Source organism: Petaurus breviceps, unplaced genomic scaffold (assembly GCF_028583685.1).
Source record: "Petaurus breviceps papuanus isolate PSGF00001 unplaced genomic scaffold, PetGlider_PUasm1.0 186, whole genome shotgun sequence".
Taxonomy (NCBI): Eukaryota; Metazoa; Chordata; class Mammalia; order Diprotodontia; family Petauridae; genus Petaurus; species Petaurus breviceps.
Window position 1 is genome coordinate 42,104,516 of NW_027185798.1, and position 11,279 is coordinate 42,115,794.

At 42.6% G+C, this 11,279-nt stretch overlaps 1 protein-coding gene across 1 annotated transcript in view; it reads left to right on the top strand.

Annotated features, from left to right (window-relative positions):
• SYT6 (synaptotagmin 6) overlaps nt 1-10,201 on the top strand; it is a 62,554-nt gene extending 52,353 nt beyond the window's left edge. Inside the window, exons 5-6 of the mRNA XM_069090305.1 lie at nt 1,283-1,433; nt 8,242-10,201. Coding sequence (XP_068946406.1) covers nt 1,283-1,433; nt 8,242-8,313 — 223 coding nt within the window. The 3' untranslated portion in view covers nt 8,314-10,201. The remainder of the gene's footprint in view (nt 1-1,282; nt 1,434-8,241) is intronic.
• Nucleotides 10,202-11,279: the final 1,078 nt, after the last annotated feature.

The following is an 11,279-nucleotide window of genomic DNA, read 5'->3' on the forward strand; positions in this document are numbered from 1 at the left end:
CATGTCCAACTTTCCATGACCCCATTTGAGGTTTTAAGAAAACAAAGATCCTTCAGTGGTTTGCCATTTCCTTCTCCAGCTCATTTTATTGAAGAGGAATAAGTATGACCCTGTAATGTTGTAGTAAGATGAAGTAAGAGGAAAGTAAGGTATAGGAAGGAGAGAGGTAAGGTGTAGTAAAAGGAAAGTGAGGCAAACTGGGCTAAGTGACTTGCCCAGGGTCATGCCACTAGTAAGTATCTGAAGCCAGATTTGAACTCAGGAAGATGAGTCTTCCTGACTCCAAGCCCAGTGCTCTATCCACTGCCCTACCACCTTTAATGGCTAATTCAACTCCCTTCATTTTTTTGCCTTTCTTCATATCTTCAGCACTTAACATAGTGTCTAGTACATGGTAGATGCTTAAATGTTTGTTGATGAATCTTCTCCAAGAAGCTTTCTACGATTGTTCTTTTCAGGACTGAGAACTAAATTTTATAGTCCCTCTATAACACCCATTATAATGAATGCTGAACACATGCTAGGAATTCAAGAAACTCATCACTCAAGTTGAAGAAAAACAAGAAACCAGGAGGGAAAACTTCATTCTAAGTAATTTAGTACATATCATTGCATGCAACAGTTTATCACTAAATATTTGTTGATGTACTGTTTTGTGAATAAAACACTTTAGCTATCAGGTTTGTTGCACACACCTTTCTATCCCTGGGACACCCTAGAAGTGGGCTACGAGTCACACTATAAAAACCCAGTGAGGCATGGAATGAGCAAGGAGAAAATATTCACGGGAGTTCGATTTACTAGATTTTTTGAAGTCTCCTCTGAAACAACCAAGCAATACTGACAAAGTAGAAGAACATATAGTTATCCCTTCCACATTTCAACTTTTCCCATTGGAGGTTTCAACATATCCAGGGTCAGCATAAGAAATTAAATGGGAATGTGGGGGGGAAGGGTTTGTAGAAACCTGAATATGGTACACAAAGTCCAACTGAGGCCATAGAGCCTATGACCAAATACTTAAACCAAATTTTACAATAAAATACTGTAAACACCCCATAAAAGAAAAAAAATAGACTTCTCTGGTATGAAGAAGGGTCAAGAAATTTTATGTGGATTTTTCAGATCACATGCTGCACTCCCTAACCCCCATGATGTGGAAAGGGTTATCATAAATACATGATTCAGATTTCTATTCAAGGGTATAGGAGCCCTAGGCCTCAACTTCAAAGAAAGCACATGAGGTCGGTCACCCATCCTCTATCTTTTCTCTCCTTCTCAGAGTGGGTCACAATGAGATTATTGGAGTCTGCCGGGTGGGAATCAGCGCTGAAGGCCTGGGGAGAGACCACTGGAATGAGATGTTGGCCTATCCACGGAAACCCATTGCACATTGGCATTCCTTGGTGGAGGTAAAGAAATCCTTCAAAGAGGTGGGTGAGGCCCCTCTTGATCCTTAGATTGCACGGGTTATGCATGGCTCACTTGGCTAGAGAATGGCAATCAGCTTTTCTTTAGGTTCGAGACATTTCCTGGGAAGAGATGTAGTGGAGGGCCATGTGTTGAGGTGTGTGGTCCCCCTTCCCCCCATTTTCTTTTTGGTTTGGTTTCAATTGTTTTGTCTTTATGGCTTAAAATGCAGAGAACAAATAAATGATATGCTTCCTTGAGATGAAGGTGAAAAGTCACCTAAAAAAAAGTCATAGAGTAGAGGGGGGTAGATATGGAAAGCAACTAACATTTTCACAGCAGAAAAATACATATGAGCCTGTAATGTTGTAGTGAGGTGAAGAGAAAACACTAAGCTTGAAGTTACAGGATTGGAGTTTGAATCCCAGCCCTGCTATTTGCTGCCTGTATGACCTTAGGTCACTTCATCTCTCCAGGCCTCAGTTTCCTTATCTGTAACATAAGGGGATTGGACTAGATGATCTTGAAGACTCCTTCTCGTTCTAAATCCAATAATTCTGGTATATTAATCATTGACGTGACTTCAGAAATTTCCCCTGGGTCTCACGGTCTCACTTAAGATAGGACTGACATTAAGAGGAGAGACACTTGAAGGCATGATTTTTCTCCAGAGCAGAGGCCCTGGATGGTTTGGAAGAGGGGTTCTGTTCCTATGCCTATTCCCGAAGTGTTGGGAGAGATCCAATGGTTTTTCAGTAATGGTCAATGCTCACCTTGCCTTCACATTGTGCTTAGGATAAAGGGGGCATGTTTTGTTCCCCTCAAAAGAAGACAAAACTCTATCAACACACACACACACACACACACACACACACACACACACACACACACCCCTCCTGCACAACTCGATGCTGTGAGCTATATCTCTAAAGGAGGCAGAATAACAGAGGGAGAGAAAAGCTACAAGACTTGAAGAATGAGAAGCTAAATCCCAGATGGGAAATTCCCACCCCACAGAGAAAGAAGGTCCCTGGGCTTAATTTAGTCTTTTGGCAGTTCTACAGCTTTGGGGATCATGAAAAACTCCCTTTACAGAACCTTTTTGTTTCTAACAGTCACCAGGGAGAGAAAGGGACATCAATAAGCAGCATCCCAAATGAAGCTTCCCTTGTGGATTTTAGCCCTCAGGCCAAGGCCTTAGGACCAGGTTCTAATAACAGTGAGTGAGTGAGGTATCTCATACTCGGGGGGGAGTGGGGAGACACTAGATCCTGAAAAGCAAGAGTCCTGAGCTTTCATGCTGGCTCTGCCACTAGCTCATTCCATGACTTTGGTCAAGTCTCTTAAGCTTGAATTTTCCCCACCTGAGAAATTAACTGGGTTAAACTAGATACCTCTCAGACAATCCTCCCTCCACCAATCCCTAAAACTCTTCGATACCTTTTCAGGAATGTCTATCCCCTTCTTCTTTGTTCACGGGGAGAGTCTGAAACCTCCCAATTCCACAAGGCGTCAAAGCCGACAACAGAAATGTGGTGGAAGCTAGTCCTCCTCGTTTCAAGCAAAGGATGGATGGCCTCTTGTCAGGGATGTTGTTTGGTAGGGGCGGCACTAGATGACCTCTGAGGTCCTTTCCAGTTTTGAGGTTCTGGGATTCTCCCAGATTCATAAAGACTTTGTCTTTCCTCATGTTGGTTAGATTTCATTCAGACCTGGTGATACGCTGGATAAATACATAGGATCTGTCACTCCATCAACCCCCTTCATTCCACACCCCCAACCCAATAAAAAAGAAGAGAAGAACAAGAAAGGCCTGAAAGTTTAATCCTCCCATCTCACAGCACTTTCCCCTAAGCCCTAAGGCTGTTTTCCCACTCCGCTCAGTTCAACGGAAGCAGTGCTGACTGAGGAATGGAGAGAGAACTGCTTTTTTGTTGCATACTGCTTGCTGGGATCAGGAGGGTAGTAGCTCGCACTGAGAAAGTGTGAAAGAGGGCTTGTGGGTTTGAAAATAAACAGGGAAGATAGGGAAGGCAGCTGGGGAACTAATCGATTCTCTCTCTCTTTGTAAAGTTTGCCTGATCTTGATTGCCTTTTGGGTTTTCCAAGAGGGAATGAGGCAGGAAGAACAAAATATTTCTCATTCTGGTGACTTGGGTTTGCCTGATGTCCCCATATCCATGTTGTGAGTCTTTTCCAGAGCAGTCCTTCCACCGTCCCGAGTCCCCTCCCTGCAGGGAAGACTCTCATCCCACAAACACATCTCCGTTCCTCTTTCCATCTTTCTGTAGGTGCTACACTCTCTCAGTAAGGTGTGTGAGACTCTCCCTTTCAAAATCTCTCACTTAAGCATCAAATGAGGTGATTGAGAGAGATTGTGGATTCCCCAGCCCTTCCACCACTCTGGAGATAATTAAAAACAGAGCAGGTACCTGTATATCCGGAATGGTTTAGGAATACCCTCTCCAGGAGCCGTGGGCCCCTCTTCTTTGTTTTGCCACTAAAGAGCTCTGTGAGTTTAGACAAATTGCTGAACCTCTCTGGGCCTCCTGAGCCCTCAAATGTGGGGTACTAATAAACCCTTTAAGGTATCTTACAGATCCAAACAGCTATGATTCTGATAACTGGTATCCCTAGGATGCTAAAATCAGCCTGTGAGTAGCTACTCTATGAATTCCAACCCTTCTGTATTCCTGTTGCTGGGGTAGGGTTGTTCATGGTACATTCAAGAACAATGACTTTTGGAGAGGTCAGAGTTTGGTAGTGCTACAGTGGAGAGATTTGACCCCAGAGGCTCTTCCCTTCATGATGAATGAAAAGTAATTAAACCAGATAATTGAGTTTAAGTTGTATTTCTTTGAGAACTTGAATGCAGGAATTTACACTGAAAAAAAAGAAAGAAAGAAAGAAAGAAAAGGGAAAAAAAAAAGAAGAAAAATTATGAAGTGGACCCAAGACCTTGAAAATGAATATTTTATGAGACAATAAAAGGAAAGTAACAGTTTAGGGGAAAGAAAGACGAATAAATTGATTCCTGTCTTATGAGTTTTCATTTTTTCTTTGTCCTCTTACATTCAGCTTCCAAGACACCTCTCCCAACCTCCCACCCCCAGGAGCTGTTCCATATTTCTTTACGATTGATAATGATTCCTCTGGCTCAAAAAAAAAAAAAAAAAAGCTGAAAAATGTCATACTTCTCAGCAAAGAGGATTTCACTGGTATTCATTTGCATAAAATTCCTACCCACACTTCCGAACCTGGTGGTTGAAGGATCTTTGTTAAAAAAAAAAAATAATAAACACCTAAAACGTCAGTTTGGTAGTAATAATTCCCCTGTGTTTCTGCAGTCCAAAGCCCTTTGCTGTTGATTCTCACCTCCAACACCTTTGGAGTCATCCAAAAAAGATGAGAGCCTGAGAGCCTAGACCCCTGGGTCTGGCTCCTCTCTCCCTCCCTCCTGACTTACTGGGCATTTTACAAGAGTGTTAGTTTCTCTTGTCTCCTGCTTCTCCATTTGTAAGATGCAGAGGAAGATCTTTATTCCCTAGTTCGTGGGAAGATAAATGAGATAGTATCTAAGAAGCATTCTCTATTTATGTTTCACCTTTCTTAGAGGAGCTTAGAATGCTGTGATTATTTTTTTTTCCTAATGAGAACAGAGGGCACCATCCCCACTGGCCTGTTTTGAACATAAAATAATGTTGAGGGGAACAAATTATCTGAAAAGGACATTTTTCCCTGCTGAGAATTTTTCATGAATAAAAATTAATTAAATCACAGCGATTCCTCCCTTCTCCCAAAGCAGCCGCTGCTGCTGCTGTGGCCACCACTGTTACCATATCCTTCCTCCCCTGTTTCCAGCCCTAACATATCTCAGCCACAACAGCAAGTGCCTAGATCAACTCAATGACCTCCTCAGGGAAGACCAAGATCAGATCATCAGCCAGAGATGGTTGTCCCTGTTGGAGTCTGACCCATTTCAGGCCAACAAAAGGCCCCCTGCTCAAATTGCCATAGTCCTGGACAATCACTTCAGTGCATGCTGGGGGCTGCTTCTTCATCTCTGAACCTCCAGGAGCATCCTCCCTGATCCAATCATTGACCTTGCCATTGTCCAGGAAATCTCGATCCTTTCTTTGTTGAACCTTTGTTTGAAAAAACAATAAATAGGGAACAGCAAGGGAATTGTCTGTCCATCCCCATTAGCCCTAGCTGGACAATTAAACCCAATGTGACTTCTCTTTAACAGTATGGAAGGTACCCCTATGGCTGTTTCAATTCCCCTCCGTCTTGCCTGGTCTATCAATCAAACAGTGGTTTAAGTAGCATTGCTTACCTAGGGAGAAAACAGTAATTTCATTATACCTTTCACCAACATTAAAGGCTGTTACAGGAAAAAAAAAAAAACAGAGCAAAAGAAAACATTAGACATCTTGAAATGTGTTTTAAGTGAGAGGGGTAAGAGAGTCAAACCTATTTTACCTCTTGGTGAAGCACGTGAGTCAGATTTCACAATGGGCACATGGAGCCCTCAGCAACCAGACGATTTATTTATCTAAAATATTTCACCAGGGAAACCCTCGATTGTGATTTCATTCATGTGGATGCTGCAAGCAGAGACTGTCTACTGGAGTTAGGAGTAAGTACCACCGGGGTGGGCCCAACAAGGCTTGGTTACTTTCTGCCTTCTTGGCCCAGGGTGGCCTCGAGCAGAGATGGTGATGGAGCGGAAGGAGTATCGGTTTGGGAGTCAGGAAACCCGGGTTGTAGTCCTGGCTCTGTCACTACCTAGCTTCGTGAGCTTATCTTTGCCAAGACTCAGTTTCCTCATCTGTCAGATGAAGGACTTCAACCACATAACCCCCTTTTCCAGACCCTTCCAGCTCCAAAATCCCCTGAGTATATAATTATTCAACAGTAACACTTTGTAAGATTTAGAATCTGGAAATGAGAACTGAAAGAATTGATATTATGGAGAAGTCATCATGGTCACAAAGTTGATGGTGTCCCACTTCATACTAATCCACTTGGTCTTACAGCTTTGTGCTCTCAAGTTGTAGAATTAATCGTCATCACTGACTGTCTACCCAGTACCTCATTATCACCCAAGAGCTTTGTGCTGGATTGTCCTCGTAATACCCAGAGAACTGCAAAACCCTGAGCTTTGCATGACAAGGTCATTGAGTCCACAATCCTGCTCTTCCCTGGACAAAGGGGAAAATCAATAGTCTCAGTGGCTTTGGGATCTGGGGTCTTAATTTAGGGGCTTGTCATCCATCCCATGGGTGAGTTCATCTGTCAGTTTTGCTCAGAGATAAGTAGTGCACGCCTTAAGAAGCTTGGCCCTGGTATTTGGAGATGACACTGTTCAGAGCAAACCACTTATTGTCTCCAGGTGAAGAGAAGAGAATGGACACATGGGTTACTAAGGACCCATCACCGTGAGAAGCTTCTATCTCCCTAGGAGATTCCAGCCTCTCTAGATTTCATCCCTAGGGAATTTTGCTTAAAGAGATAGCCTATAATTCTTGAATCTGCCATCATTTCCACTTTCTTGCTGTACGTATCAAAAAGGTTAAGCCAAGTTGGGATAATCAGGGCACTGCAGGGAAAAGAAGAGATACCAAAGTTTAGGAAAGAGACATTGGAGTACTGTGGAGAGAGTAGAAGATTTAAAGTCAGAGGACCTGGGTTCGAATATTGATTCTGCTACTCAATACTCATGTGACCTCCGGCAAATCGCTTAACTTCCGTGGACCTCAGTTTCCTATCTGTTAAGTGAGAAATTTGGACTAGATGGCCCTTAAGGATCTTTTCAGTTCCAAGTCTATGAGCTTATGAGTAGGGCTCAGACAAGAGTCACTTTGGAATTATAAGGGCTCCCAAGCAGATCAGGATTAAGTCATTCAGTTAGATCCTTGACAGTTAGACACTACTGCATCTGTGAGTTGATTTTTAGTTTAAAGGAATGCTTGAATCGTGTAGAAACTAAAATCCATCCATTTTCATTCCCACCCCTCAACTCATTACAACCATCATCGTGCTCTGCAGAGATGAGTCAGCCGTGTGTGTGCGTGCATGTGTGTGTGTGTGTGTGTGTGTGTGTGTGTGTGTGTGTGTGTGTGTTGAAGAAATGATGGGGAGGGTGGTGGATAGAGATACACAGGGGAAAAAGCTTGTGGGAGGTAGGGAATGGGGATTAGTTCCTAAAGAGACTGGGGAAGGGGCAGAAAACTGAACAATCTCCAGTCAGGAATCTCTTCCTATCTCTTTTTGCTTCCTGTCCTGGGTTAGATGTAACTACCCAAGGCAATGTAAATGAAGAATAAGGCAGAAGTGTAGTCAGACCCCAGAGCAGAGCAGTATTAGTTCTTACACTGGACTAACAGCTCCTAGACAAATTGCTAATAATTCATGATTGTGTATTCCTAACGGTAAGGAAACACATCACAGGCTGCCTTTTTGGTCACCTGCATAATCCGATTTTCAGCTTGAAAAATGACTGAGACACTCAGGAATGGCGCAGGCACAGGACCTCATTAAAACACATGTACACACAAACAATAAGAGAGCTTTAATTACTTTTGCTGTAAGTCTTTTTTTTTTTAAAATCAGGTGTCTGAAAATGGAACAGTAAAGCTGTTTCCTTTACTTCTCTGCATGGCCTGCAGCAAAATTCAGGAAAGCTTATAAAAGCTGGGAAAGGTGAATTCAGTGCATGAGGGCCCAATAACTGCTGGGCATATATTAAAAAAAAAAACAAATCCCTTGACAGTGACCTGCCTCCAGCCTTCCTGGCATAATAAGAAGACCTTCTTGTTTCTCTTCCAGTGGCAGGGCCGAGCTGCAAGCTTTGACAGCCAGGGTTCCTGCCCATCTCCAAAGCCTCCTCCAACACCGTGAGATGCATGGCGTGGAACACCAATGGGACTAAGCGATGTTATTTTTGCCCTTGTTCAACAGTCCAAGTGCGGGGTGTTATCCTGCAGCAGCTGCCAGTCACTCACTCCAGAGTCTTAAATGTTCCTGCCGTAGGTCAAGGCTGAGAAATTTCTTGTGTGGTCAGATTTGTCTTAGTCTTTTCTGTCTCCCAAGGTGACTTTTTCATTTGTTTATTTGTTGGGTTTTTTGTTGTTGTTGCTGTTGTGTTGTCGTTGTTGTGGTGGTTTTCACTTTTGTGGATATGCAGTGCAGAAAAATAATGAGGGGCAAAGAAAGAAGGAGTAAAGGGCAGAGTGCCCCAAGGTTTGTCAAATAAAGTCTAGGATAGTAGTGTTTTCTGTGGAGGTGGTGAAGCTTCGAAATTCTGAGCCTCCACCAAGTTCACCCCACCCCTGAAGAAGAAGGAATCTGAGATGGGCTAGTCCTTCAATTTTTAGAGTTCCCTACCAATGGGACCACTCTTCTATAGCCGGTATTGGGTTGGCCTTGGCTCACCCAAATCCTTGACTGGCTGGTATTTATAAAATCAAGATTCGTATTCAACGTGTTCACATTTTGAAATTGTAATCAAATCTGAGGGAATTGTGAGGTTTGTATAAGGGCGGGGCCACCCCCTGAGTTTGCTTTTTTGCATGAATTGAAATAAGTTGCCTCTTCAAGAAAGCAGAAATGTTTTCTTAGAGAAGAGTTTTGCTGAAGCCAAACATGCCGAGTGTTTCCTGGATCCCAGCAGCTAATGGTGACATTTGTTTGCAAACGGGAGCTTTGTTCTCAAAATACCCCTAATTATAAAGAAAGAAAGGCATATATAACATATGTTCGGGAATGATTCGCAGTAATATATAGTTTTCAAATTTCCATGAGATACCAAACAGCTGCTGAAAACATTTAAATGGGCCAAAAGGAAACCCAGATAAAAGACAAATTTCCAAATAGTAAGTTTTGGGATCTGGGGTACCGCCCTCTGTTCATCTTGCCATGGGACCCATATTTACTATTGCTGTCAAGTCAGCTAATCTGCTTTGTCAAACTATGGACTTTGGAGACACTTTTTATCTTCAACTTTAGTTCTGTAAATTGCTAAGTACTTTTGTGTTGTTTGTTTCCATGTTAATAAATGGGTTTTCTTTAACTATCTATCTACTTTAGGTCAGATTCAAGGGAAAAGCTGATAATCTTCTGTACCCACAATCATGTCAAGTCTGAGTTAGTGATGAATTTGGAGCCCACCGGTCAGGGCCAGGGGCTCATCCTCTATCTAAATGGTATTAGTGAATATGCTAGAGAGGAATTTCCATGCCAGATCAGAACTCACTATCGCAAAACTTGGAAAACCAACGTACTTAGGACTTAGCAGGGCTAAGCTAGAGATGCCCTCTGTCTGCCAGGGGAAGGTCAAATACATAAAACCCATTCACCAACCTTGTGTCTCACTCTTTATACATGTTACATGCTACTAGAGCAGTAAATCAATAAAGTAAACCCTTGTTTTAAACCAAAATAACAAGTTTCTCTTTTGGAATCCCTTTGGGAAGTATCATACATTCCTAAGACCATACCAGAAAGTATGTGGGCCAAAAAAAAGGACATTGGAGCATTTGGGGGACCTTAAAAGTCACTGTGTCTGAGGTAGGTGAATTAAGAATTATTTAGCTGAAGAAAATTAGATATAGATAAGCCCAAACCTCACCCTGCCCCCTGGACTAGCGAGGAGTGGGGAAGGTGGGGAAAGGGCTGTGCACCAGCAAATCAAAATTCCCCACTGTAGGTAACCCATGGTTAATAGCCATAACAAGGAGATGAGTCTGTGGCTGGGTAACTGAGGAAATATTGCTGCTATAACCAAAGTCATGAGACCAGTTGACTTAAGTTAGTTCTCTACCTCCAGGCTGTAAACCATAAAGTCAGATGAACTCACAAATAACCAACATCAGGCATTACATGTTGCTCAATAATATCTATACCAGGCAGAGATGAGGTCCCTTGGTCACATGAGACCAATGGACCCGAACCCAACATTCCTGGAAAACACAACTCCTATTGGCAATAATACCTAATGTTCCTTTTATCTTGCAGGCAGGTGACAATTGCTGGTTCCAGCCTCAGACCTTTTACAAAAGGAGTTGAGTTTGGTGTCTTTGGATGAAATATTTCAGTCTTTGCCAAGTTCTTCATTTGTTAGTGGATTAAGTAATGCCTATCCTCCACCTTCCTTCCTGTGAACTTGTAGAAATCAAAATAAGCAGGCTGAGAACAGCTCTGAGGAAGGGTTGGAGAACCAAACTGAGAGCCCTGTTCTTTTGTCCAAACTAAAGGGCTGAGCCTTTATGCTGAAGATGCCTCTCTTCCTTCCTCCTCCCCTCCCAATCCCTCCATCATTAATTAATTACATGAACATTTACAAAATGCATCATCAATCCTTTCTTTGGGTTTTTCCACCTCCATCACCACTGAGAGTTTCAGTTTAATTAAGTCTGTTTTTTTCTGACCATTTTACATATCAAGGTTTCAGAGTTAGTAGGTGGACAAGCCCACACACAAGACAAGGGAAATCTTGCTATTTTTAATCTTTATTTCACAGAAGTTACTACTCAGACCATATGCACAAGGGTATTTTTTTTCTCCTATTTTTGGCCCGCTAACACCTGTGCATGCCACAACTCTCAGACTCACCTATGTATTGTAAAGTATAGCTCACAGGAACACTTCCACTGGGTAGGACCCTGCTGTTTCCTCAGCTGTTCAGCTCAACAAGCAGGCCCCTCCAGATGCCAACCACCCCACTGAGGAAAAGACTCATGTGCTCTGCACCTGTAAGATGTAATATTTTCCAAGAAAGAAGATTTTATTTTATCTCTTAAAGAAAGCTTCCAGAGGCAATATAGAAATCAATGACAGTCTGGTACAGAGGTTCCCAAACTTATTTG